The following is a 27348-nucleotide window of genomic DNA, read 5'->3' on the forward strand; positions in this document are numbered from 1 at the left end:
GAGCGAATGTGCCGCATGTTCATCGGTGTGGAGATCTTTTGATCTGTGGCGATCTACCAAATAATCCCTGAACGAAGCATGATAGAAATGAATGGAATGGGTCCTGGACGCTGGTAGGTAGATGAGGGAGTGTAAGTCCCAGAAGAGAGTTACCATCTCTTCCGACTTGAGACCGAAAAGGGATTCCAATAAAGCAGGCGTTGGGGCTTGGTTACGCTGTAAACAAAAGATAGCCCCAAGAAATGAGATGACTTTCTTGATTTCCAAAGTCGATCGCAAAACATGCGTGTACAGTTGATCAATGAGGACGAAGGGATTGGTGATGTGTTGAGAAGCGTCGAGTGATTCACAGATATCCAAAATAAGCTCGAGCTGTGCGGAAGGGACCTTACGCTCCTCATCGACGAATCGAATCACCGTCGCCGCAAAAATAAATTGGCTGGATGACTTTTGAACAAGGAATGAAATTACTTTTTCTGATGGCCATGGCTGGGGGAGGGAGGACATCGAAGGAAAGCGAATGCGCCGGCGGTGATATATATCTGAAAAGCTGCTCCGAAGAAATGTTGCTATGTCGTGATCAGGATCGTAAGAACCGTCGAGAACAATATGGTGGGTGATGGTGGAAAGCCTGTCCTCAAATACATCGGAGACGGCGGGCTCCTCTCGACTGGCGATGAGGAGGTATAGTCTAGGTAATGAATACTTGATTTTCAAAAGAGCGTCGTTGAACATGTGTAAGATATCGGCCTGAACTTTCCCGTCGTTGCATTCATCAAGACCGTCAATAATAAGCAATGAAGGCCATGGGTAGTTCCATTCCGCCTGAAACGAAGCCTGGATCAGAGGTTGGACCACAAGAAGTTCCATCTGAACGGGCAACGCCTTTTCAAATATTGATAGGTCATCCAGCACGACTTGCTCGATGAAAGGCTTAGTCACTGGAACTGATTTTGCCAGCTGCGCAGCAATAGTCGCAATCAGGTGAGTCTCAGTGTCTCTCTGAGGAGCGGTACGTGCAAAAAAAAAACTAGCAGCGAGCCCCTTGGAATCATGGAAAGTTTCGGCTATAGTCTGCAAAATGGCTGACTTGCCGAAGCCAGCTGGGGCGCTGAGCCAAAGGATCAGAGTATCTTTGGAATCGTCTAAGACCCAATTTGTTATGTCTTTGAGAACGGCTTTTCGTGTATCCTTGTGGCATCTCGGAGCGTCGGCGTAGCGTCCTTTGGAATTGTGCATTGCGCTGGCTGCGATGTTTGTTTGAAGAAATTGGAGGCCTGAAACCTATTAGTGAAGTCATTTTCTGTCAGAAAAGGGAAGAGAGTTACCGTGTCCGCCTGTCAATACACTTGGGCCATTGATATGCGTAACTGAGTTTCGTTCATAGTAGAAATCCGGTTTGAGCGCTAGCGTTGCAGATTACTACTTACATGTCAAAACTCACCCGATGTATAATTTCCATGGACTTCAGTGAGGGCGCTGGCGCCTGACACGATGACACCTCCTGCGCGGTCAAGCATTGGACATCTGGTGTAAAGATGCTTGTGTTTTTAGGTCGTGGTCGTGGTGGGAATGGAAGAAGTGAAGCGCCCGATCATGATGGGAGAAACGCCAAGCATTTGTGTTGGATCAACGATTCGATTTGGATTTGATTATCGATTGTCCTTCCAAACAGGGCCGATGTTCCGTGACCCAATTGCCTCGAGGATCAACTTCTCCTTGGCCAATCGCGGAAGCGTCGCAAGAGACCAGCCGGTGAGCGCACTTTTCTCGCCTATGTCAGAACGAGTTTAGGGATGGCGTCCTCCGGTGTTGGTACGCCCTGTTATACCTACCTCATCTCGATGAGAACTAATGGGAAATGAACCAGTGGGGGTAGCGCTCATGCAATCATTCAATGTTGGAGTAGAAACGAAGGCCATCTCTCAACCGCTTGGGGCTACTATCATTTTCATGGCAATCATCCTATCTCTCGGCAATCATCCTATCTCTCGGTCAACTCAATCTGATCGGCTGCTCACCTTTTGTGATCATAGGCACCCCGCGACATTTCGCCATTCAGACAGCTCTGCCGCGGGGCCAATTCCCCATTTCAGATTCATAATAGCGATTGTGGGTTTTATGATTGGGTCTGTCATAACGGCGACTTTTGGCATGTTACTAGCAGATCGAATTCGGGGATCCTAAGCTCTGGCTACCTATTTCATGAAAAGCAATTTGAGTAGCCGATGATGCTTCCACGGCGGGGATGGCAGGGAAACACTCTAGGATGCGGAGAGAGGTCAATATCACTGGCCAAACAAGACCAGGGGTCCTCTCAACGTCGATTTGCTCTTTCTCTGGTATGACGGAAACCACAAGAAACAGCGCTTTATCGGAAGGTATGTCACCATTTCCCCCCATCTGTGGTTGGAATTTTGGGCCTGTGAGCAAGTATCAGCCGTGGCTACGTATCTCTGGAAGAAAACTTGGCACCTATGTGAAGTCGGTATTGTACCCCTGTCCTTCGATGATGATGTTGTGGGCGGCACGCCTTCGTTGTCGTTGTCAAATCTTCAACCGGAATGTCTGCAATGATTGCGGGGAGAAAGAGCGCTAGCTAGATGATAGTCGTGGTATTGTGACAAGAGGCTCGACATCGTCGCCAAACAATGGCAACGCACTTTCCTCTCAACCATCACGACGTCAAGCTCATCATGGCCACCGCTGCGGCCTGCAGGCTACGAGCTCGTCCCCACCTCCAACCCTTCCATCTCTAGGCCGTTCCGCACATGTTCAATATCCTTCGACGCTGACGAAGACCCTGAACACCATGCTCCGCATCACTCATACTTGGCACACACCCGCCAACTCCGCATCATGATGGCATTCGAGGCCGACCCGCGATTCAATCCGCCTCCGCCTTCACCATATGCATGCGCTTCACTCGTTGCTTTCTGTATCTTCATCGTGTGGTATGCCTTTTACTTGAGGAGGGAGATTTGGATCGACTTTGGGATGGGCATGGGTGATGGGAACATTGGGATTAAGGTGGATCCGTTGTATTAAACTTTTCCAATGGTATATCGAATGCTCTTGGATTAGTCGCTGCTAATACCGTTTCAGGAGTCAGACCGGTCGTTTTCTATACAGATTTGATATACCTCAGCTGCCCTCGTCGTCCGTCGTCTTGCAAAACTACCCCCCATCTTCTCCTATCATTATTTCCAGACTTTTTCAACTTAAATTCTACTCCCTATCCTTCCTATCACCGTTGTACTATCACACACGAAAATACCAAAGTGGGCATAATACTCATCGCAGAAATTTGCTAGGACTCTTGTTGACATGATGACGACGTGATGATACTCCCCGGACGTTCTCCCATTCTGTATCAATGACCATCTGGAGAGACTTTCAGTTCTTGAAGTTTTGGCCAGATTACCGAATCTTCAATGTTATCGTCACAGCAAGACTTTTTCCCCTCTCGTCCTTTCATTGCTCTGGCGGGGCACCCAGCTCTCTATCTTGTGACAATGCTCCCTCTTCTCGATGTGTCGGCGAGACTCTCCGTTATAAACCTTCTGCAGAAACCCCTCGCTCTTGATGTTTGAGCTGCTCTCAACGTGGTGACAAGACTCCGTGGTGCCCATGGACGGCGGGGAGGCCGTCGTTGTCCTGACAAGATTCCCCTCTCTCGCCCTTGTGGGTTGCCGCTCTGGAGAAACTCTCCACGCTTCGAAGAGGAGAAACTCTTCACGCTTCGGAGAGAGTCCTCGCTCTCGCCGTTACTCCATCTTTCATCGTCTCGGGGCAACTCCCTGCTCTCAACGTTCTGGCGGACAGAGACCCTTCTGAATGCCGTTGTATGTCTCAAGAAGGTACATCAATGCTCTACGAGAGAGGAGAAAAAGATGACCAGTCGTTGCGGAGGGTTGGAGAAATAGGGAGGCCGGTGGCCTGGGCTGAATATTTGATGACGAGTTTTTCAACAGAGGTTGAGATCCCGCAAGCAAAACGAGATTTCGGTGTTTGTTCGAGGAGATGAAGAAATAGCATCTTGCGAGCGAGGTCGAGACGATGTGTCTGGCCGTTGTCATTGCAACTATGGAGTCCGGGGATTGATCCTGGAGAAAATGTGCGTTTGACAGCGAGGAAGAAGGTTCACAGGTCTGTGGACACACCTTGATAGCGTCGATCTCGGACTTTGCGCTGACCACGTCGATTACATTTCCCAACCAAAGTAACCCGCGGACAGACGTGGCGCTCTTTTCAGGGTCTACCACTCGCTCTCGTCGCCAGGCCGCTGTCGTTCCATTCAAATTTCAAGAAATGGGGATCTGCTTATCCATCACATGGACCTAGGTGACGTCATTGAATGGCTGACCATGATTATCGGGATTAGGGGGTGGCTATTGGTACCTCACGATCTAGTCGATGTTGGGGTCCCACCTCCATGAACCTCAAGCGAGCAGTTTACGTTTCACGAAGAAGCGCACACGTGGACTGCTTCAGTTTCTTTGCTTTAGGAATTGTCTTTCCATTTCTTCCACAAAGACCGCCGTCTCCAGCCGTGCTGCGCAGCATCGCCGTGAACCAACAACGGGTAAAATTTCCCGGTCCAACCCACTCATTACTGACAAGAATTCTCAATAAGTTGAATATCCAGATTCCAGACGATGATGAATCGCCGGACAGTTTCCGCACCCGACGCACAGGAAAGAAACAAAAATCTGTCGTTACGAGGCTTATTTTTAAAACGAGACGGCCACATCATACCGGCAGATGATTCGAACCTCCGATTCTGAAAAGGAGCCCCCGAATTTGAAGACAACACCTCCGGGTTTTGAAACGAGTCCTTGAACACGGCATGGACAACTTAAGAGCTCTTTCACGGGAAATAGGTAAGCTTTTATTTAATGAACCATAAATTTATTGTTGGATGCCGCAATTCAACTTTGTCTCCTTCAAAAATTAGGACCTTTGCTGCGTGCAACCGCTCAGGTTCGCACCCACCGAACACCGGGACCAAAAAACACGCGGAGTGTGGAGCAGCTGCGCAGTTCACTCTTCTTCGGATCCGCCAGATCACCCATTGAAAAATGCAGAATCGATCGAAACTTAGGAGACATGACCTGAGGCTTGATCAGTTAATATTACGAATTCTGAAATTTATTGACACTGCGTCTTACAGACCTCAACGTTCTTATCCCCTACTGCAATTTCACCACCCAATCCAGGTAAGCCGCCAACCGTCTCTTTCCTTTTCGAAGAAAATTTGAGACTTGCGGCATATCGCAGTTCACGTTGGCAACAGTCAAAATTCTTGACGCGCAGTAATTCGTGTGGGGAGAAGCATCAAGCATTGACCTGGGTGAATTTCGCGTTTTACAATGGATGGCTGCGGGTTTGACCCTGTAGTGTACGATGGCCATGCCGAAAATTCCGTCTCAAGTTTGCTTGCATGAAGGATTTTATTTAAAAGCGCCTCATCTCTCCAGTCCAAAATCATCAAACAAACCCTTCAATCCTCCCTCAAAGAAAAAACCACTACTTCCATAACTTTACCTCGAAAATGCGTTCCTTCACCGCAATCCTCGCCGTCCTCACAAGCGCCCTGCTCGTATCCGCCCAAGCGGTGCCTCAAGGCCAAGCGGCGCCTAAAGCCCAAGCGGCAGCTCAAGCCTGCTGGAAATGCCCCCCCAATCAAGGACTGTTCAAGTTCCAACAACAGGCCGGAAGCGACCCACTCCACTGCCAATTCTTGAAGGACGGCATGACTTATTATTGCGATTACAAAGTGGTACAGAACGATTCGCCGCACTCGTACCATCGCATTGTTTACTGATGACCTTGACTAGGCTGACGGCACGTTGATCTATAACGTCAACGACGCTTTCTGCCCCGCCAGTGCCGTTCCCTGTTAAATAATTACGCGAAGCGCGTATGCGCTTCTGGTCCGAAGTTGGTGAGTACTTGGCGTGTCGCTTGTCTAGATTTTTCTTACCGGGTTTATGTGACGAATTTGCGGCTACTTTAGATTGATATACTTTGGACGTTTGAAGTTTCGTATCAGCATCAATACAACTATGTACATACGAACCTCAAATACCCTCGCGTTATTCTCTCGTTATACATAAACCTAGAAACGGACTACAGATATGCAGATTTCTAATGTATTCAACCACTAGGATACTTGGGAAGTATGTATACTATATTTTCTATATTCCAATGATGGGGCGATCCACCACTGCGATGCCAGATTTATTGTGATACAAGGCAAGTGTGGGACTGGAGCCTGATTTATTAAAAAATATTCCAACAGTGGTTGCGGGCATCGGTAATGTATGCTACGAACACAATTTACTCAATTGATTCGACCAGATGAACATTATTTGAGGAAATAAAGGATTAAAAACTTTATTGCCACGAGATCTAGCCTCGCATTCCGGATGAAGAATGATAATCCCGGTTAAACGAACTCATCCCATGCAGGAAAGACAATTGACACACGAGGTTCTTTTAATTCTGTCAAGGTCTTACTAACGGTGCCCTGCCTACTTACTACCTCTCCTGATTCCAGTTTACCTTCGAGTTTACAAAACCCGTCATGTCGAACCCTTTCCACATTATTACCCAGAATGTATGGCCTGTTGCGGTGAAACTGAGTGGTACTAGTAAGTCCAAGGTTCTCACATCCCCGGTAATTCGTTTTGCATTAAGAGCCGTGTCACGTCGCTGAATTCTATTTCTTAGCCTGTGTTGAAGTACTATTTTGTTACCGCGCTGCTAGAGGAATATCAAGAAGATTTCGATTCTGCGAGGGACGAATGGATGAAATACGCTTATTTAGAATTCAGCGAAACGAAAGACCGCCGTGTCTCAAACATCCTAATCACCTGGCCAAAAGATGACTGGCAGTGCGTCAAGCAATGTATGCAAACTAGAGTCCGGCAAAGCAACGAAGATGTTTTTTGGGGGTTACGGCTGTACCAAGAGAACCTTCCTTCACGAATTCGGTCATGCTTTAGGTTTTCATCACGAACACCAGCGCCCCGATAGGGCATCTTCGGGAATCCAGTTTTACAAGGCCTTCACGATGCTGATGTATCCAGGCCGTGAACCGGACGATATGACGATAGATGAGGCCTTAAAAGCCGCCGGTATTCATTTTCAAGCAGACGACACTGAAGAGGAGCGTAAAAAAGGAAAGATTGCAACTGACATCAAGGCTTACGTTGAAGATGGGGACTACGAGAACGCCAGAAAAAACTTCATCGTGTATAATAGAAGGGTCCTGAACAAGCTCAAATGCAAGCCACATTCCAATCATTTATGACAGTCCATTGACCTTCTACGCAGTGTTTTACAACGAGAACAGGAAGCACAAAAAGGGCACGCAGCAAGCACGCAGATCAAGAACTTGAAGAAGTCAGATGTGGAAACTAAGGGCGATTTTGAGGATGTTTTCAATTTGAGTACAGCGGTTAAGGAAGCGGTTGAATGGGTTGCCAACAACCAGAGTGATGACAATGATAACCCCGAGAGAGAGGAGGAGAACGATCATTACGACCTGATTACGACTGAATTGGACTGATGAATTGTGTATGTTTGTATTTGTATTCAATGTTGGCCGTTGTTTGCCTGAGGCCTACGTAATCATTTCTCTTTTTCTCATTCCGTATACTGGCGGGGCGTCTCTGATTATCTCACTTGTTTCTTGTAGGCATTTGTGCTCGCGGCGCCAGGTCCTGCGCCTTGTGCCTTCCCAAACCTGCTCCAGCCAGTCTCCTACTGCGCACCGATACCGAACTTGATAAATGAGCCAAACATATCGCATTCAAATTTCATGGGCCTCCACGTCATCCTAGCACCCCTGAGCGCCATTGAAGCTACTTAAATTCATCATCTACGATTCCCATTGCCTTGTTCAAGAATTGAAGAAATACCCGACCTTATCTATCCTCTCAACTTTTTTCTGGATCGGAACTTCAGGTACGTATGCTTAGAACTCTGGAACTTGAGCTTGTGCCGAGCACCCTTGTAGCCGAACTACCAAGCTCTCAATGAATGTGGTGCCTCTCAACGTCGCGATGACCGTCAATTCTCCAAGAATTCCTTTGGAAATAGTGGAATTTGTGATCGACGTCCTCAACGTAGATGACGAAATCGATGCCATAAAGGCATGTTCCCAAACCTGTAAAGTCTTCTTCCCCGCTGTCGGAAACACATTTTTTCCAGGATCGATCTCGATCTCAGACTCAATAGCAGACATATATCCCCAAACCACGACAGTGACGATGCTCCTCCTCGCAGGATGAGATTATTCCTCGATCTCCTTGATCAGACGCCCGATATCACATTCTACGTGCAGGATTTAGATTTATACATCTACTTAGAGGATTCAGACCGCCCTAGAACCATCCGTGCACTAAACATGCTCTCCAACCTCACCGCATTTTCCCTCCGTCACGATTTCTCGGGTCTGGGAGATTTCAATACATTGAATTGGGGTGACCTCTGCCCCAATTTCATTACCTGCATTCATCACATTATTAGCTCGCCCAAGTTGACCCAGCTCGAATTCGCATCCTTCACCAACTTCCCACTGTCCACTTTCTCCTGGTGCGGTGGCGGCCTCGAAGAGCTCTCCTTGAAAAGCGTCGAATTATCAACAAATGGCTCTACATTCCCGGTTATGACTCCCCTTCGGTTGCGTGCGCTCTCCTGTGACGAAGCTGGCGTGATTCTCGTAGGGCAAATACTGCTTATAAAATCCGAGTATCCCATAATGGATCTAACTCTTGTTCATCGCTTCATCGCATCTCTACATGAAGCAGGAGGTAACATTTGCATGAGAGAGATACTATCTTCCTCTGAAGTTCTTACAGAAGTTCACTTGCTTGGTACGTTCTCCTCCCCTTTTGTAAAAAAGTACACCGTTAAAATGATTCACGCAGGTACGACCTCCCACACCTACCGGGGCGTCGGTCAATCCATAGCCTCCTCACTCAACACCCTCCAAACATTCCAACTCAGCATTTTCACCAGCTCCCTGATCCACAACATCATCCCCGAAATATGCACTGAGCTCAAAGTTCTCGCAGCTGCGCCCAACCTGCACCACGTCGTTATTCGTCTCAGTTTGGACATTCTTTATCGATTCCGAGCTGGCGTTCTACTTGCGCTCGATAATTTGCTCACTGGACCGGGCTTTCGCCGGTTCCAAAGCGTAGGATTTCATGTCAATGGGAGCGCCTCGCTAGAGTTGGGAGACGCTCACGAGTTTAAAGAAGCTATGGAGCAGGTAATCCTAGAAGAATTTATTTCCCTTCCTCGGAGTGGGGTTCGAACTGTGGATACGTCGGTGACCCTCCAAAGCTTTTGAATTCGAGGTATTCGGAATTGCTGGAGGTGATCTTTTGACGTTCGCTGTAAGCTGCACGGAGGCTGACATTTTCAGCCTAGGCGTGTTGTATCGTCGAATTATAAGTCATAGGCGTATTTTAAAGTGTATTATCCTGGAGTCTGGACAGTGTTCTCGTCCATCTTTACGCCGGCGTATCTTTCTCCTCCGAATGACCCGTTTCCACATTCTGGCATTTCTGGTGTCGTTTTTCTGATGAAATTATCGGTGAGCCCCCGTTGCTTTGACATTGCCCTCATATTTTTAGGTCCGACACCCCGACGTGCGTCACCTCATTTTCCTCATGAACAGAGCACGTATCAAGTTAGTCAAAAAAAAAAAATTCCCATACAAGAACAAGTCAATGGCTGCACGGGATATTGACCAGTGCGCTGTCGCTTTACACGGTCCACCAGCAGCTGTAGTATATCATTTGCGCGTGTTCCCCTCGGCAAGGATGGGAGACTCAGGCCTCCCTCACCCTGTACTCGGCATCCATGTTCAGCCACCTCTTGCAAAGTATCGCACTGCGTTTGCCGAGGCTTCTACCTGCGCTTTATACTCGAAAGGTAGCGAACCAACTTCCATTGTGCATATAAACTGTGTCAAGTGATTCGTGAATGGCTCCCATGCCCTTCTAGAATGTCGGAGCTTTCTGGTTTCTCAAGCCTCAAGGACGAAGATGTTCAGCCATCGAAGTACTTCGATTTCGTACCTGTCGGGTTTTGTGAGGCATTTGCAGACAGTTGACAGACAGCTTGCACGAATAACCTCATATCTTCTCACAAGGCGAAGTACCTCTCCAAATATAACTCAGATCCACGGTCCGACTACTTATAAAAGCCCATCACTCAGATGGTCTTCACGTATCCCAGACCATCCTCGAAATGCCGATCAGCGAAGGCGACCATTACATTCGCAATAAAGGATTTGGGGCTTATGTCCAGCGCGCACTCAATGAAGATACAAGTCTAAATCCCAAGAGCGTCATCGCAGTTCCACCCGGAGTGGAGGCCAATCTGGTAAGTCTTCAATCTCCTTCATATTTCATATTTCAAGCGTTTTTTGTTTGCCGTAGTGGTATATCACAAAGGAGGGTGATTTTTACGTCCTCAAAGACAAGGGAGCCCCCGCGTTCGCCAAAGATAACCTCGTTTTTGTTTCGGTGGCCGAAGAATACAAGGTTGACGTGAAGTGGAGACTCACTGAGATTCCAAATGAGGGACGAAATGTTTACCTGTGAGAGTCCTATTGGTTTTTAATCCGAGTCATTTAATTTAATTTTCTCAGCATTGAGTCCGTGAACAAGCATGGAGGTTGGGTTTTACCCACGGAAGAACCATATACTCAGGTCGGTGACTACGAGCCTTTCTTTCGCATCTTGTGAGTGCTTAGACCGTGCGTGAAAAAATAGGTTGCCTTCCGCCCACTCATCGTAGGTCCGAGAGAGCCACCGTTTTACCCGCCGAATCAGCTCTGGGTCATCACTCCTTTGGTTGATTGAAGAAAGACTCGATGAAATTGGACTGTACGTTCTGTGATTTGTTGCGATAAACTTGTACGATACATAGGAGGGGAAGGGGCTCAACTTTTGCTATCAAATTTGTTACTCAAGTAAGTTTCCGAGCCGCCAATTGTGATCTTCAAGTCGTGAGTCTAAGAGAGAGGATTACCTACGCAAGACACTTGATATACCTATTCAGACCAGCCCAGAGTTGACTTACGGCTGAAAGAATGTATCCGTTGAGTGCGTATGGCACTCCATATGAGATTCAATATCGAAACTTTTGAACTTTGGAAGGAGCGCGGCCCTCCATTTTGTCGAATCTAAATCTACATACATATTGATCTAATGCCCCTAATGCCTACGTACATGAACCCCTGAAAGACCACCGGCCCTCTATTACTGGTGGTATTTGGAAGTAAAATCATGTGCGACGTGATATATACTGTATCAGTGCGCCGAGGCCGGCAATCCCCACCACGGAGAGGATAGCCAGTGGCTTGCTAATGGTAAAGGAGTCGCTGGATGCAGACTCCTGATCGGCAATATAGTGACGAGCAAAGAGATCGTTTTGTATCCAAAGGATCTACAGACACATGTCAGCATAGTGGAACGGCGACGACATGGAATAAATATAACCTTATTAACAGCTCTTGCTACGGCGTTCTTGGTGTCGTCGTCAAGGTCAGGATGGGTCATGACGGCGTTGAGGAGGATTTCCTCGACGTAACCAAGGAGAATAGCGCAGTGAATATATTCGACTCTCAGGGCAGGCTTACTCAAACTTGATAGACACGAGTCAGAGAAAAGATATGAGGACGTCAAAAAAAAGATATCTCACCGATGCGAGAACCCAGCCTTCCCTGTGTGCATTAATCCTACCTTATCCAGATACTCCCAGCTTTGCCTCTTTTCGTAATCCATCGACACGAGTTTGACCAGATATTGTCCAAGGAAATCTTTACGGAATTTGATTTGTGGATGATCCTGTGTGAGTTCTTCGACATTGACTGGCGCGACGCCAGAGTAACCTGTTTGGCGAGGTACGAATGATTTGGCGGTGATGTCGAACGAGAGGAGCTTTTCGTAAACTGCCTCAAGAACGGCTGGGACTAGCGGGGTGACCACGCCGCGCGAAGAATGTAACGCAGCGGCATCATCTGAGGAAAATTCGATGAAATCCCGCAGGTATTGAACTCGCGTAGGCAGGTCCTGTAGAGAGGAGGCGGATATGTGTTGCATTGATGGAAGGAGACTTTCGATATGTTTTCTGGTGAGATATATCTGGTTCTTATGGAAAATAAAGTGGGCCTCGGCCAATCGAATGCCTCCAGTTTTTCCGGGATAACCCGCGAAAGAATCAAGCTGCATGAAAAATAATGATCCGTCGTCGGCGCTGCACGGATATGCTGGGCCTGGGCATTTTCAGACTTCAGGCAACGAGTAAAGCGCAGACGCCTAGAGCCACTTTCTCCAAAAAGTGGACGTTGATTTGTTCAATAAGCATCTTGTAAGCCTGAAAAGCTGAGGTGGTACGATAATGAGCACAGAAGTCGACGAAGCAAAGGTGGTCATGTGACGAAGCTGTCCACCGAGTCAATTGGTCAGACGACCCTAACACCTTCGTCACCATCGCAGACTTGTATTAAATAGCTACCGCACGCCCGATCTTATGAATGTTTTGAGGGTGAAGGAATTGGCGCGGAGTCAACGCGGAGGGACGTTTTAGTCGGATTCAAAAGCTTCTTTCTAGTTAAAAAACGTAAGTCAACGTCGCATTGAATCCAGTCCAAAATACTCACGTCCACAAAGCGAGCTCCTTCGCCTCTGGGCATTTCCATCAACATGGCGCCATTCTATAGCAATTGTCTGCAGCACCGTCATCGTTATTCTGAGGAAGGTACTTACGTCAGCCCCTCCGTCCCGCTCGGAACAAAAAAAACTTACCCCGCTTCCAGACTCATCGCGGACCTTTCCGCAGACCAAATTGAATGGAGGGATCGAGGACGGCGGACAAGACCTCCGTAACACAAGTGAGTAGATCTGTCTCCCGTTCACGCAAGAGACGACTCACCAAATGTGATTAGTGCCCAACCTGCGGTAGAAACACGATGGAAAGCTTACCCGTTGTCAGAAGCACCTCCCGTCGTTGTTCGACGTTTCCTCCACCTATCCATAATGAACATGTCATGCCGTCGACGAGAGTAACGACTTACCCAACTTGTTTAACGCCCAACCTGCCCTCCACGTTATCACGCATGCGCCTCTAAAAACCACCCACATACCCGACGTCTGACGCGCGGAAGTCGGTAATGTGAGAGATGGACAAGTTGTTGAGGTTGTGGGCGTGGAGCTACAACAAGTAAGTGAATAATCCACAATCTGAAACGCGACAAAGAACTTACTCGACCGTATAGCACTCGTCGTCGTCGTCGTCGTTTGACGTTGCCTTAGTCCGTCCTCGACACTCACTGGCCGGTCGCCGATATTGTTTCTACAAGCTAGTAACACCTAGAAATCGATTGAACTCGTCATTCACGAGTGATCTTCGAAGCTGGACGTGTAGCTATGGTCGATTCTGCGCAAGGCGGATGTTGTCGTTGAGGCTATATAAAGTACAGGCTTGTTCGGGTCTCCTTTGCTTAGCGTGGGCTTCACCGCTAAAATCGAACGATCTTGAAGCCGAATTTAGCTAAGCTAAGCCGACATCATATTGGCTGGACCTTGGCGTTGGCCTTGAGGCCGACGGACCTCCCCACACCCTGTTTTCGGAGTCCATCCGACAAGAGAGAAGATCGGATGATGATTATGGAAATATTCACTGGTATTGGAGGGAGATCGTACTTGTCAAGCGTGTGCATAGAGTTCTATTCTAAATCGTCATACATATAAACAAAAACATTGTCGCCGTCGAAATCACCGCCTGCCAACCCCAATCCGGATCCTTGGATGGTCACGGAATTCCTAAAATTCCGGAGCGGACTTTGAGAAAGACCTAGAAATTCTTCCTCAAAAATCTTCTCCATCGCTTCTCGAAACTGGTGGCCCTCTGGCCCGTAGGTGCTGACATGAAATTCAACTCTGTCAAGTTGTCGGAACCCGGGTCCAGTAAGTAGCTTATCGAGCGCAAATAAAACCCCTGGGGGGAAGCGATGCTGAGGCTGGAGGTTGAGAGAGATGGAAATTTCTCGTAGGTTAGGCGCGTCTGAGAGGGCCTCGAGTTCCGTGAATATTTCAGGGATGGCGTTGAGCTCGTCGAAGGGGATGACCATGGAAAGTTCGAATGATTCAATGGTGTTGAGAGATCGGTATGCTATAGATTTAGCGACTCCGGAATGAATGGAACTCGGTCCTGAGTAATGTGAAAAGGATGCACCTGAGAAAAATGAGAGGGCGTACCGGACATGAGCCAGTCAAATGCATTTGACTGGGGTCTATGCAGCGACACGTGATCTTTTCTTATCACTTGCGCTTTGTCGCCTCGCCCCGTTTCCTCCTCCCTCGTGTTCTCTTTGTCCTGTCTGCATATATACTATGGCTCGCTCGTCCACACTGCCTCGTGCCCTCATCTTTTCATACCACTCACATAGAGCTCGTTAGCGAGCTTCTTCTTTTTTCATCAGGCACCATTCCTTCGACTTTGTCGTCGAATCCACCAACCCAGCTGCGTCGCGGTCCCGGGGGTCGCTTCATATCCGCTAATAGCCCTCCTTCTGCCACTGCCCAGCGTGCCATTGTCAGGGCATCCCACAACTCCTTGCCCACGGCCTCTCCATTATCGCTTCCGCCAGCAGTCTCTCCGTTATCACTTCCAGCTGAATCGTCGCCACTCGCTCCTCCCTCTGACGTCCCTGACATGACCAATGCATCCGACGATCCATCCCCTCCAGCCAGCGGCTCAGTACCAACCACCCAACCACCCACGCAGATACCCACGCAGATACCGGACGATTTCATGCGCCAATATCACGAGCTGCAAATGATGATGTCTCAAATGATTTTGGCACGAAGCAACAGCCCTCAAATCCCAACTGCCGTTGCCCCTCAAAGCATTTTCGCGCCACTCCCTCCATTCACTTCCGTCCACGCTCAAGCTTCACCTGGTAAGTCATCGCTTTACCATCGCTTCCCCACTATCGAGGCAAGCATGCTGCTGGACATCGCGCGTCACGAGTTCAAACCCAAGGATCTCTTCAAACTCGATTCGCACTTTCGGGAGAAGGGAGATCCGGATAAGGGAGAGGATAGTAAGAGTCGTGCGGGTTTACCAAAGGAATACCCCTCCCTTAGCTCCCTCCTCACACCCCTGCTCACCTATTTTCGGGTTTTGGAGAACTTTGCCGCGTCAGCTGGCGATCTCGAGGCCACTCGTGTTATTGCCGATGGCGCCGCCATTTACACGGCCCACATCCTGGCGCTTCACCAACAGTACCAGTGGGGAGCAGTCCTCCAGTACCACTTCGACTTCCACTACCTTCGGCGCCCCGAGATGCGAGACGGCGATTACTCAGGGTGGGCTCGGACAGATGCTGAGCTCATGAACCGCCACCTCTTCGGCCACTTCAAGATTGCGAGGGAAGGAGCCAATCGGTCGTCGTCGTCGACATCGAAGGCTCGCGCTGAGCAAGTGTGTTTCGCTTTCAACAAGGGCGAGTGCACGGCCAGTCCATGTCCAGGGGGACGCGTTCATAAGTGTCGCAAGTGCGGCGCTACGGGTCATGGGGAGAAGGATTGCAAGAAGACCTAGGTTGCTGGCAGGGCGGGCTCAGCCGCCCCATCGGTTTTAGCTGCTCGCCTGGGCCAGCAGCTCTCATCTGGTACTTTTTCTTTGTCTTCGGCTTCCTCGTCACCAATCACATTCTCCCCCCCTCACTCTAATCTCCTCCCTCCACGTGCCCCACCCCCTCCTCGTCCTAATACAAACCCACGTTGTAACAAGCCTACGCCGGAGCTTCTCCCACTTACACCTCCTGTGTCATCCCCTTTACGTATCAACGCTTGGGAACACTACCTACATGATTACCCCGATAGAACGTTTGTAGCCACGTTACTTCAAATTATATCCTTTGGTGCCAACTTGGGTTTCATCGGTGATCAACATCCTCAATCATGCAAGAACCTCAAGTCGGCGGTTGAACATGATGCCTTTATAGGCTCATCCATTGAGGTGCTCACTTCATCTGGCCATGCGGCAGGCCCTTTCCCATCACCCCCACTCTCCAACTTCCGTTGCTCACCCCTCGGCGCGGTTGGTCGCAAACGGAACCCCAACAAACTTCGTGTTATAAATCACCTCTCCTGGCCCCACAACTCTTCAGTCAATGACGGCATTCCCAATAGCGAAGCTCAAATTTCGTATGATATGTTTGAGCGCGCTATCCATGACCTGATTTCTTCGGGGCAAGGCTCTTTGATGGCAAAGCTTGATCTTAAGGACGCTTTCCGCCATATTCCCGTTAGGGCGGCCGATTGGCATCTCCTCGGTTTTCACTGGGGCTCTAAGTTCTTTTATTTGCTTGTCTTGGCCTTTGGCCTCAAGAATGCGCCTTACATATTCAACCTCTTTGCGGAGGCTCTACATTGGATTATTCAGCGACATATTCCAGCAGCTCTTCGTCACTATTTGGACGATTTTCTCCTTATTTTCCCCAGTGATACACAACACTCCTTGGCAAATGCTGCTGTCGAGTGGGTTATGGATTTGGGAAAGGAGCTTGGTTTGATATTCCAGGATTCAAAGACAGTGTGGCCATGCACCCGTCTTGAGTTTCTTGGGCTGGAGCTTGATTCAACTACAATGGAAGCTCGTCTTCCTGTTGACAAGCTCATTTTCCTCCAAGATCTTCTCCATTCTTGGTCGGAAAAGCGGACTTGTACCCTTCTTGAACTGCAAGAATTGTTGGGCTTCTTGCAATTCACATCTCAGGTCATCCCATGTTCACGCTCTTTCCTTCGCCGTCTTTTCGATTTTTCATCGAAATTCAACTCTCCCTTCACCCGTCGTCATATTCCCTCCTCCGCTCGAGCTGATATCAGATGGTGGCTGGTGTTTAGCTCAACGTGGAATGGGGTTCGCTTGCTCTCACCTTCTCGACCTGTTGTGGTGGTTCACACAGATGCGAGCGGTCGTAAAGGGCTTGGGGGCATTCATGCAAATCAGTGGTTCGCTTCACGTGCCCCACGACGTTATCGTGATCATGACATTCAGTTCAAGGAGCTGTATGCGATCATTCAGGCAGTACTTTGCTGGGGAGATACATGGAATAATCATCACGTAAATTTTTACTGTGATAACCAGGCGGTGGTCGTTTGGATCAATTCTGGGACAGCGCGTTCCCCTGATTCAATGGCCCTCATTCGCCTTTTGTCCATGCTAGCTGCTTGCCTCAATTTTTCTTATTCCTCGATTTGGATTCCGACTGAAGAGAATATGCTTGCTGATGCCGCTTCTCGTTTCCAGTACAGCCGCCTCTTCCAGCTCGCCCCACACCTCCCACGCAAACCTTGTTATCCGAAATCCCATCTCACTGGTTTGAAGCACATGCTAACTTCTCACGACAAGCTGCAACCTTCCTTTGGCATGGTCTCGCATCCAGCACTCGCAAATCCTACTCCACAGGTCAGCGTTCCTTCATCGATTTTGCCCGACTTCACCCAGGATTGCTCGATGAGCCTGGGAAATTCCTGCCAGCAACCCCTCGGGTTATCGTTGAGTGGGTTGCAAGTCTTGGGGCTCGCGCGCTCCAGCCCAAGACAATTAAATCCTATCTGTCCGCCGTTCGTTCCCTCCATGTCGACGAAGGTCTTCCATTCGACGCTTGTGAATCTGAGACAGTCCGCCGAGTCATCCGTGGAATCAAGCGTTTTTACGGAGAAAAGGTTCGAAATCCCAAGCTCCCCATCACGCTTGGAATTCTCCAGCAACTTGCAGCTGTTTCGGGTGACTGCTCCATCCGCAACAATGCTGTTTTCGATGCCGCTATGAAGCTCGCCTGGGCAGGTTTCCTTCGTTGTGGTGAATTCACACTAGGGACAGGTGAGAAGTTCAATCCAGCTGTTCATTTAACCCGGGGCTGCATTACCTTTGAACCATCCCTCGACAACCCTACACATGTCCGCTTTGACCTCCCTGCATCCAAGACCGATCCTTTTCGAAAGGGTGTTTCAATTCTCATCGCCAAGGCACCACTGGGGTCCACTACATGCGCTGTTTCAGCCTTACAGAAGCTTTTCCAGCTCTTCCCGGAGTCACCAAATGCACCTTTATTCGATAACAAAGGTGGTTCTGCCCTCACTCGATCTTCATTCATTTCCACCTTGAAGTCTCGTTTGGCCACTATAGGTCTTGACCCCTCTCTGTACTTGGGGCATAGCTTTCGTCGTGGAGCTGCTTCTGCTGCTGCTGCCGTGGGATATGCTGATCATGAGATCCAGCTCCTAGGCCATTGGCGCAGTGATGCCTACAAGCTATACATTGATGTTCCAAAAGACCGCATTCTCGGACTCTCTGCACGCCTCCATTTGGCCGCTCTCAGTGCTGATCCTTTCGAACCTCTGGCTCTCCCGTTCACCCCTGCTTTGGCTTGAGCTCGGCCCTCCCCTTGCGGGATCCGTGCGAGAGAGCTTGGGCGACCAAACACGATTGTTTGTCTCCAACTTGGGCTCTCCCATGAACACTCTCTCAACCCTTTTCTCACATCACTCGGAGTACGCATAGATGAGCCAGTCAAATGCATTTGACTGGGGTCTATGCAGCGACACGTGATCTTTTCTTATCACTTGCGCTTTGTCGCCTCGCCCCGTTTCCTCCTCCCTCGTGTTCTCTTTGTCCTGTCTGCATATATATTATGGCTCGCTCGTCCACACTGCCTCGTGCCCTCATCTTTTCATACCACTCACATAGAGCTCGTTAGGTACTCTCTTCGTGCCCTCATCTTTTCATACCACTCACATAGAGCTCGTTAGCGAGCTTCTTCTTTTTTCACCCACCCTTACCACTTACCCTCTTCTTTTTCTGGTTTCCATTTTCTTCCTTTTCTTGTTTGCACGTCTCATGTATTACATACTATTCGCCTGTGCCGGCTTGAGCTCGGCCCTCCCCTTGCGGGATCCGTGCGAGAGAGCTTGGGCGACCAAACACGATTGTTTGTCTCCAACTTGGGCTCTCCCATGAACACTCTCTCAACCCTTTTCTCACATCACTCGGAGTACGCATAGAACTCGACTCTGACAAGAGCTTCAGATGCGCGTAGTATCTCGTTCACGAATGTGTCTCCATTTTCTCCACGGACTGACGCGATGAGCTGTTGCAATCGAGTTAGATCTAATATAGGATTCTTGTCGTCTATCAGCGTTTCCCCTACGAAAACAATGCCGTGATCATGGCAGGTGAGCGTCTTCAAGGGAATGGGAGTCATCGTGGGAGGTGCAGATCCAACCTCTGGCCACATGATATCCCCAAAAGAGAGATCCTCAATGGCACCGCACAAGGAGAAGATGGACAGAGGGAAGTTGACGACCGAGCTTAACTTGAGCTGGGTTAATTTGGGCGAGCTGATGACATGATAGACAGCGGATATGAAATTGGGAGACATCTCATCCCAGTCTAATGCAAACTGCCCGTATTTTACATTATCGTGACGCAGGGAGAACGAGCTGAGGTTGGAGAGCATGTTTAGTGCATGGATGGTTCTGGAGCAGTTGGCGTCCTCTTGGCGGATGAATAGATCAAGGTCCCGCACGTAGAATGCGATTTCAGGTGTCTGGTCGAGCAGATCGAGGAATAATGTTATTCTGCGCGTGGATCCCGAAAAAGTCGTCTGGGAATAGTCACTGTCGTCGTCGTCATCTACCAGTGGGGGTATTCGACTGCAAGCAGGGTCGAGATCTATCTTGGAAAAAAGATGTGTTCGACAGCGAGGAAGGAGGGTTCGACAGGTCTGTGAACACGCCTTCATAGCGTCAACATCGTGGTCCGCGTTGAGCACATCAATAACTTTCTCCATGATCTCCAAATGAACCCTAGGAGAGCAAGTAAAAAGGGATGGCGGTGCAGCGGTAGAGGCTAAGATTGGAGTTATCGCTGCCATTCTTCAAGCAGTTTGTGCGAAGTAGAGGGGTACAAGCTCAAGCTCAAGCTTCAAGACTAGCACCACGGGAAAGAACGGTTGGTTTGGAATCTTTGGATGAAAGAACGATGTGCCGCAAACACTGCTAAACAAGTCTACCCAACGCACGTGAAAGAAGTCACTCATGCCTAGAAAGATACAAGTCGCTCGGTACTCGAATTAGAGTCATAACGACACGTGCGAGAAGTGGGTAAAACAGAAGATAGCACACAAGCCGAATCTCAAAGAGGTGGAGGTGAGTTCCCGACCACAGATAGGACACAGACCACAACCTACCAGCACTCACCAGGCTAGTGGATGGCGCGTAGTGGCTTCGGCTACCATGGTCACACGTTGGAGATGGCTAGTGTGAAACTGTGGAGAATCCTCGGACGCGAATGCTGCGCGCTGGAATCAAGCTGGAATTGCGCATGAGTGTGTACTCTAAAGCTCTTACCAAACAGCTCTTCTCCACGTCGAGCCTTGGTCGAGCCTCGACACTCCAACGTATTTGCTGGCTGAATGTATGAAAGGGTTCGGTGAGTCCCGTTTTAGATAATATCCACTTCCCCACTTACCTTACTACCTCCCCATACTATCTCATCGTGTTCGGTAGGTAAACTCCTTCGTTTTGCCTTCGTTCATTGATTTTTTCCCCTCTTGTTAATTACCCTCTGCAGTCATCATCAACTTTAACGTTGCTTGCGGTAAGCCCTTCTGGTGCTCGTTGGCAATGTGTACTTACCTCCTGACCTTTCTCAGTGACCCTAACAGCACCTCATCGCGGATTTGAATTACACGGCGGCCCCACGGCACGCCCAGTTTTCAGCCTTCTATGGAAGTTGTGGTGAAGGATTTGCTGTGGAGGGGAGTCTAGACAGTAAGTGAGTCACGTCGCCTGAAAATCCGATTCCAGAAAACTTACGTCGCAAGACTGCTCATCCACTCTTCATCATTCCCGCAAGGGGGGTACACAATTTTAATTTAATATATCATGCTGATTTTTTTTGTAAGGCCACTATGGCGGGACTAACTAACCAGCGTGAGAATAAATTACCATATATAGGTAAAGTCTATAAATAGGTACCGTGTTTTGGGTGTCATTTGGGTGTTGTGTCAGCTGCCACCTTATCTACACTGCATGCCTTTGTTTGCCGCCCCTTCCTATGCTTTTTTCTATGCTCTTGGATGGGTCACAAACCCAGTTGTTGATACCATGATCCAGTCCAACACAGAAAAGATGGTACTGCATAGTTAGTGGTGAGTAGAAGGCAGAAAATGACATAAAAAGAAATGACTTACCCACAATGTCTCACAGCCTTTTTGTCTGCAGATAATTATTCTGCTTTTGTCGTCGGCCTCAACTTTGTCTATACTCTCACCACAATCACACACTCTCACAAGCTTTCATTTACTGGTGTTCCTCAAACCTTCTTGTAGGCTTCTCAGGTCAGAGTTTGCAGATGCAGTGGGTATGTTGAGATCTATAGCAAATTTGTGAGTTTCATGCCCATTCCCACTGTTGGTTCCTGTGTTGATGGCCTCTAGCTCATCTGCACATAGGCCAAATTTTTGTGCGATGACGGCTGAAACAACTGCATCAGTCACATCAAGCATCTCGTCTGCAGGTAGCCCAACCTCTTGCACAATGACAGCTGGAACAACTGCATCGTTCATGTCAAGCGTGTCTCCATCATTGGAAGGACAACAGAACGGGTAAGTAAGGAGAGCTCGTCAAACATGTCAGGGAGCGCACCAGTCTAATCTAAGCTCATCCGGACCATAAATTACCCGAAATTGGTACTTAAAATAAATAAAATTTAACGGCCTGGCGGCCGGACTAACTAACTGGCCCCATATGGCAAATTCAAATCCTGCTCCCCCCTTGCATTCCCGTCTAAGTGGTTCGCCGTTGCCGATCTCGCCTCCGACCACCGTCGTCGTTGTTCTGAGAAAGTTACTTCAGTTTCCCCTTTATAGTTTTGAACACGCCCTTACGTCGTTGCAAAGCTCGTCACCCTCTACTGCCAACTAGAATGAGGAGATGAGATTGAGGGTGGTATACCCGAGTTCCGAGACACAGAGTAAGTGGAGTCTTGCTCAACTCTACACACCCATTAGTCGCTGTCGAATTTACGAGAATGGGTTATGAGGGGGGTAGACACGGAGCCTATGGCAGAGCTCAGATTCCATTCCCAGTCTTGAGACATGATGGTGGACTTGCTCGACATCGGAGGCACTCCCCGTCGTCGTCACTTCATCGGCCTCTCAACCTGCGCAATGCCTTCAAATGCGTCCCCTCTCGTCGTCTCAGAGAAGTCATTGATGTTAGATCATCTGACTTGCTGATAACGCAAGTGTTTCGACAAAAAAGTTCTAAAACACCGGGTAAATTCTAGATGGCGTGTAAGTGAACTTATCTTGTCGTGAAACGGCAGAGACAACTTACTCAAATTGATTAGTGCCCAACCCACCCTCAACATCATCACGCATGCTCCGCCGAACACAACAACGCACACACACACTCAGTGCATTCGTTCTCATAGTTCAAGACCTCGAGAAGACGCCCGATATCGCATTCTATGTGCAAGATTTGGACGTATACATTTACATAGAGGATTCCGATTGCCCCAGAATCATCCATTCCCTAAACATGCTCTCCAACCTCATCGCATTCTCCCTTAGTCACATTGTCTCGCGTCCAGGAGATCTTGATTCATTATATTGGGATGACCTCTGCCCCAATTTCATATCCTGCATCCATCGCATTATTAGCTCGCCCAAGCTGACCCAGCTTCATTTTGCATCGTTCACCAACTTCCCTCTGTCCACTTTCTCTTGGTGTGGTGGGGGCATCAAAGAGCTCTCACTGTGGAGTGTCGAGTTATCAACAAAGGGCTCTACACTCCCTGTTATGACTCCCATTCGCTTGCGCACGCTCGCCTGTGATGACGCTGGCTTGATTCTCATAGGGCAATCACTCAAACAATCCGAATATCCCATATTGGATCCAACTCGTGTTCATCGCTTCATCGCATATCTGGTAAATGATGAAGATGAACGAGGCAACATTTGCATGAGAGAGATACTATCCTCTTCCGAGCTCTTGCATAGTATGTTCAGGTCCACGTCCACGGTACGTTCTCCCCTTTTTTTATAAAAAAATTACGCTAGTTGCTTCAACATTGCCCTCATATTTTCCAGGTGCAAAGCCCTGACAACTCATATCATGCCTCAGCTCATTTTATTTATGAATAGAGCATGGATCAAATTACTCCAAGAGGTCGACAATGCGTACTGTTGGAGAGGTGCCAAGTGACACAGAGTGCGTAGACACGAACGAGATGATGGTATTGACTGAAGAACCTACAAACACAATGTGACATCTAAATGTGTATGTAAACCCTCTGACACCTAAGTGAGACCCCAAACGACAGGGGGATGGAGTATGCATCTGCCAGGATGCACTACTCCACCGTGACCTTTGCTTTCCCCTTCCATCAACCCTAATAGTGACAGCCTCATCACCGTCGCAGACTGTTCAACGGCTACCGCTTGGCATGCCCAATCTATATATTATCAAAGTTGTGAGGAATTTACGTGGAGGGAGGCTTTTGGTGGAGACGTGAGTAAGTGGCGAAAGCTCGGAGAACTTAAGAAGTTTCTGAAATGAGATGCGCATGTTGCCTCATGTGAAGAACCGTGTGCAGCGTGTCACTGCTTATCAAGGTTATTCATGTACCCTTGGCATAAGCCTGTGTTCCTTCAACTAGATAAGTATTGATCTGACGTTGGGATTTTATTTAAATTTAATGCCTGTCATAACAGAATATGCGTGTAACCCGCCACATCAAGTTCAAGGGTGTTCTGGTAACATTGCTGCTTTTTAAATGATTCTTGCAAGCAGAGGCCACAAAAATATTTTTCAAGGCCTCTGACGGACCACCCATCCCGTATTCGGCTGCTCTGCCAGCCCCTTGGAAAGTTTCGCACTGTGTTTGCAGACGCTTCTACCTGTCCTTTAAACTCGAAAGGCAGCACAGTCAACTTCCATTGTTCATAACAACAGTGTCAAGTGATTCGTTATCGCTACTAATGACCTCCCCCGATTTCAGAGCTTTCTGATTCCTCAAGCCCCACAGACAAATATGTTCAGCCGCTGACGTATTTGGCAATCGATTCCATACCTTTCAGGTTTTGTGAGGAGCTTACAGACAGTTGGCAGACAGCTGGCACGAATAACCTGATATATTCACATGAGGTGTGTACACTAACTCACAATAAAGAATGTCACATGATTCTTTTTACAAAGTTGGTGCTATAACACAAGAACCAAGCATTTTGAGAACTATGCTCTGGTGTATGAAACATAGCTAAAGAGGTGTAGATTGTATATACCAATTCTAGGAATGAACAATTGAAAACTCAGGATAAGGCAGGGAATAGACTGTGACAAGTGCCAAAAATGGGATGCAACAAAGTGGGAAATTCTGAATGACTGCAACCTACTGAAAGCAATTCACAACTTGAGGAGCAGATATTTTGAACACTGGATCTCCCTGCTATTGTTATGAGCTTTATAAAGTCTCTGGCCTAGAAAATTCTATATCCTCCTCTAAAAGGTAAATTTAAACTTGTTCAGCACTTTATGTATTTTTCACTCAATATATTTGTTGGAATGAGGCAAAATGACTCCCCATTAATGTTTGTAGTGTGTATAATATAAAAGGTAGGTAGAAATGTTTAAATAAACATTGCATGATGTCTGTAGAAGCTAATTCCCAAAGTTTTTCTGGAACTAAACAAGTATCTACAACATTGGTCCTTCTTTTCTGCAAGAAGAAAAAATGCTACCATCCTTTTGAGTTAAGTCATGGAGACTCAGGATGTCTTTTAAACAATGCCTGAAGTACAGCATGATAGCAAATAAATTTACATTGGGTATAACTTGAAGAAAAGTCCTCAATATAAGTATGTTTTGCATACAGGAAGAAAGGTGTGGGGTCTCAGATCCTTGTACAAATAGGACCTCTGTTTATTTCTTTGGGATAGTGTTCCTAGGTATGAGAAGTGCCTTGTTAAATATTTTCAGCCCCAATTCACCAAGAAAAAATGTCAAGGATTGGTCCAGGATGATTGCTCTATGCAAAATGTACTTTTATTGGGGACTTTTCAAGTTATACCCAGTGTAAATTTATTTGCTATCATATCATACTTCAGGTGTTGTTTAATGGACATCCTGAGTCTCCATGACTTAACTCAAAAGGATGGTAGCATTTTTTCTTCTTGCAGAAAAGAAGGACCAATGTTGTAGATACTTGTTTAGTTCCAGAAAAACTAGCTTCTACAGACATCATGCAATGTTTATTTAAACATTTCTACCTACCTTTTATATTATACACACTACAAACATTAATGGAGAGTCATTTTGCCTCATTCCAACAAATATATTGAGTGAAAAATACATAAAGTGCTGAACAAGTTTAAATTTACCTTTTAGAGGAGGATATAGAATTTTCTAGGCCAGAGACTTTATAAAGCTCATAACAATAGCAGGGAGATCCAGTGTTCAAAATATCTGCTCCTCAAGTTGTGAATTGCTTTCAGTAGGTTGCAGTCATTCAGAATTTCCCACTTTGTTGCATCCCATTTTTGGCACTTGTCACAGTCTATTCCCTGCCTTATCCTGAGTTTTCAATTGTTCATTCCTAGAATTGGTATATACAATCTACACCTCTTTAGCTATGTTTCATACACCAGAGCATAGTTCTCAAAATGTTTGGTTCTTGTGTTATAGCACCAACTTTGTAAAAGAAAATCATGTGACATTCTTTATTGTGAGTTAGTGTACCCCTAATGTAACTTAGATCCATGGGGCGACTATATAAGCCCACCACCCAGATAGTCTTCACGTATCCTAGAGCATCCTCGAAATCTTGACCAGCGGAAAGCAGTATCTCATTCGCAATAAAGCATCTGATACTTATATCCAGCGTGCACTCCATGAAGACAAAAGTCTTAATCCCAAGAGTGTCATATCCATTCCACCCGGAGTGCAAGCACACCTGGTGAGTCTCCAATCTCCTGCACTTTTCATATTCTAACTGTTCTTTGTTTACCGCAGTGGACAATCGAAAAAGACGGTGAATTTTATGTCCTCAAGGCAAAGGGAGCACCTGCGTTCGCCAAAGATCACCTCGTTTTTGTTTCACTGCTCAAAGAGTCTAACATTGATGTGAAGTGGCGAATCACTGCTGTTCCACAATCCGGACGTAATGATTTCCTGTGAGAGTCCTTCAGTTTTTAATCCTGGGTCATTTTATTTTATTTTCTTAGCATCGAGTCTCCGAACAAGCATGGAGGTTGGGTTTTACCCACAGGTGAACCCTATACCCAGTGAGCGGTTGCAGGCCTTTTTCCACATCTTGTGAACACTTACACCACGTGAAAAAAAAAAAAAAAGGTTGCCTTTCGCCCGCTCATCATAGGTCCGAGCAATCCACCGTTCTATCCCCCAAGTCAGCTCTGGATCATCACTCCCTTTGATGCTGATGAGTGAAGAATGACCTGATGTTGAATGTACCGTTCTGTCGATTTGTTGCAATAAACCTGTATGATAAGTAGGAGGGGAAAGGACTCCTGAGTCAGCTACGTTACCGAATAAAGTTTTCGGGCCTGCCAAATAAGATAACTGTAGCGCTGTGTGAACAGGGGTGAATAAATGTACAAGGAATTCATGTGGACAAATTCCTTGGTTGTGCAAAAATCTCGCTTGGACACAAGAATGTGCAAACAAGATTTGAGCATCCAGTGAACTCACTGAGTGTGGTGAGAACTTGCCGAAACCAACTGGCAGTACCAACCCGAGTGTAAGCTCACAACAACAGGTTGGTGAGGCAAGGAAGAGCCAAACTGACTGCCCAGTTGAGTGTCACTTGGGGTCCAGCTGTGATATGGAAAGAGATTGTAAAATTCATGATTCAAATATAAAGATGTATTTTATACATAAGGTGGTAGCATTGGGAGGGTGTTACAGAAGAGTGGGGAAGTAAGGATAGTATACAAGAGGTAGGATTGGCAGTGGTGTGAGGGTGTAGCAGATGATTGGGGAAGTGGAGGTACTATACAAGAGGTGGGAGTGGGAGAGGTGTTACAAATCTAGGGAGATGTACATTTATCAAGTAGGGCAGAAGGGATCTTGTGAGCTATGCAGAATTTTTCAAAAATTTCAGTGAGACAAAGAAGATGTGCTTGGTTATAAGCTTTTGAGGTCGACATAGGGAGAATTTCATCCATGCGGTGCCAGTAGAGCAGGAAGGTGAGGGATGTCCAACCTCCAGTGGCAGCAACAT

At 47.6% G+C, this 27348-nt stretch overlaps 10 protein-coding genes across 10 annotated transcripts; 5 read left to right on the top strand and 5 right to left on the bottom strand.

The window, feature by feature from the left end:
* Positions 1 to 3202: 3202 nt before the first annotated feature.
* LACBIDRAFT_314681 (uncharacterized protein) lies at positions 3203 to 3632 on the bottom strand (the record flags this gene model as incomplete). The annotated part of the gene is made up of 1 exon (XM_001889171.1): positions 3203 to 3632. One exon carries the CDS (start codon positions 3630 to 3632, stop codon positions 3444 to 3446), a length of 189 nt encoding a protein of 62 aa, XP_001889206.1. The 3' UTR covers positions 3203 to 3443.
* A 1877-nt stretch (positions 3633 to 5509) lies between these two features.
* On the top strand, positions 5510 to 7576 carry LACBIDRAFT_295828 (uncharacterized protein; the record flags this gene model as incomplete). Its single annotated transcript, XM_001889133.1, is given in 9 exon segments — positions 5510 to 5782; positions 5841 to 5901; positions 5921 to 5947; positions 6171 to 6182; positions 6305 to 6324; positions 6563 to 6656; positions 6773 to 6899; positions 7042 to 7260; positions 7342 to 7576. 9 exon segments carry the CDS (start codon positions 5555 to 5557, stop codon positions 7574 to 7576), a joined length of 1023 nt encoding a protein of 340 aa, XP_001889168.1. The 5' UTR covers positions 5510 to 5554.
* A 720-nt stretch (positions 7577 to 8296) lies between these two features.
* On the top strand, positions 8297 to 10135 carry LACBIDRAFT_334377 (uncharacterized protein; the record flags this gene model as incomplete). The annotated part of the gene is made up of 6 exons (XM_001889134.1): positions 8297 to 8885; positions 8940 to 9286; positions 9479 to 9613; positions 9654 to 9668; positions 9741 to 9994; positions 10027 to 10135. The coding sequence occupies 6 exons, from the start codon at positions 8297 to 8299 to the stop codon at positions 10133 to 10135; spliced, it is 1449 nt and encodes a 482-aa protein (XP_001889169.1).
* Positions 10136 to 10253: 118 nt separating this feature from the next.
* Positions 10254 to 11007, top strand: LACBIDRAFT_295829 (uncharacterized protein). Its single transcript, XM_001889135.1, has 4 exons — positions 10254 to 10407; positions 10464 to 10624; positions 10676 to 10736; positions 10800 to 11007. Exons 1-4 carry the CDS (start codon positions 10273 to 10275, stop codon positions 10887 to 10889), a joined length of 447 nt encoding a protein of 148 aa, XP_001889170.1. The 5' UTR covers positions 10254 to 10272; the 3' UTR covers positions 10890 to 11007.
* Positions 11008 to 12614: 1607 nt separating this feature from the next.
* Positions 12615 to 13172, bottom strand: LACBIDRAFT_314687 (uncharacterized protein; the record flags this gene model as incomplete). Its single annotated transcript, XM_001889172.1, has 5 exons — positions 12615 to 12638; positions 12692 to 12745; positions 12837 to 12958; positions 13014 to 13058; positions 13106 to 13172. 5 exons carry the CDS (start codon positions 13170 to 13172, stop codon positions 12615 to 12617), a joined length of 312 nt encoding a protein of 103 aa, XP_001889207.1.
* Positions 13173 to 13420: 248 nt separating this feature from the next.
* Positions 13421 to 13750, bottom strand: LACBIDRAFT_314688 (uncharacterized protein; the record flags this gene model as incomplete). Its single annotated transcript, XM_001889173.1, has 1 exon — positions 13421 to 13750. One exon carries the CDS (start codon positions 13748 to 13750, stop codon positions 13598 to 13600), a length of 153 nt encoding a protein of 50 aa, XP_001889208.1. The 3' UTR covers positions 13421 to 13597.
* Positions 13751 to 13756: 6 nt separating this feature from the next.
* On the bottom strand, positions 13757 to 14295 carry LACBIDRAFT_314689 (uncharacterized protein; the record flags this gene model as incomplete). The annotated part of the gene is made up of 2 exons (XM_001889174.1): positions 13757 to 14241; positions 14289 to 14295. The coding sequence occupies 2 exons, from the start codon at positions 14293 to 14295 to the stop codon at positions 13757 to 13759; spliced, it is 492 nt and encodes a 163-aa protein (XP_001889209.1).
* A 4792-nt stretch (positions 14296 to 19087) lies between these two features.
* Positions 19088 to 20680, bottom strand: LACBIDRAFT_334381 (uncharacterized protein; the record flags this gene model as incomplete). The annotated part of the gene is made up of 6 exons (XM_001889175.1): positions 19088 to 19192; positions 19253 to 19910; positions 20304 to 20397; positions 20454 to 20514; positions 20575 to 20591; positions 20668 to 20680. 6 exons carry the CDS (start codon positions 20678 to 20680, stop codon positions 19088 to 19090), a joined length of 948 nt encoding a protein of 315 aa, XP_001889210.1.
* A 336-nt stretch (positions 20681 to 21016) lies between these two features.
* On the top strand, positions 21017 to 23886 carry LACBIDRAFT_295831 (uncharacterized protein; the record flags this gene model as incomplete). Its single annotated transcript, XM_001889136.1, has 13 exons — positions 21017 to 21062; positions 21251 to 21256; positions 21315 to 21432; positions 21460 to 21464; positions 21487 to 21493; positions 21652 to 21712; positions 22032 to 22080; positions 22118 to 22323; positions 22396 to 22402; positions 22459 to 23132; positions 23255 to 23321; positions 23533 to 23625; positions 23825 to 23886. The coding sequence occupies 13 exons, from the start codon at positions 21017 to 21019 to the stop codon at positions 23884 to 23886; spliced, it is 1401 nt and encodes a 466-aa protein (XP_001889171.1).
* Positions 23887 to 25740: 1854 nt separating this feature from the next.
* Positions 25741 to 26542, top strand: LACBIDRAFT_334383 (uncharacterized protein; the record flags this gene model as incomplete). Its single annotated transcript, XM_001889137.1, has 5 exons — positions 25741 to 25833; positions 25918 to 26064; positions 26121 to 26281; positions 26333 to 26392; positions 26485 to 26542. The coding sequence occupies 5 exons, from the start codon at positions 25741 to 25743 to the stop codon at positions 26540 to 26542; spliced, it is 519 nt and encodes a 172-aa protein (XP_001889172.1).
* Between the last annotated feature and the right edge of the window lie 806 nt (positions 26543 to 27348).

Source organism: Laccaria bicolor, genomic scaffold, assembly GCF_000143565.1.
Source record: "Laccaria bicolor S238N-H82 LACBIscaffold_63 genomic scaffold, whole genome shotgun sequence".
NCBI classification, from domain to species: Eukaryota; Fungi; Basidiomycota; class Agaricomycetes; order Agaricales; family Hydnangiaceae; genus Laccaria; species Laccaria bicolor.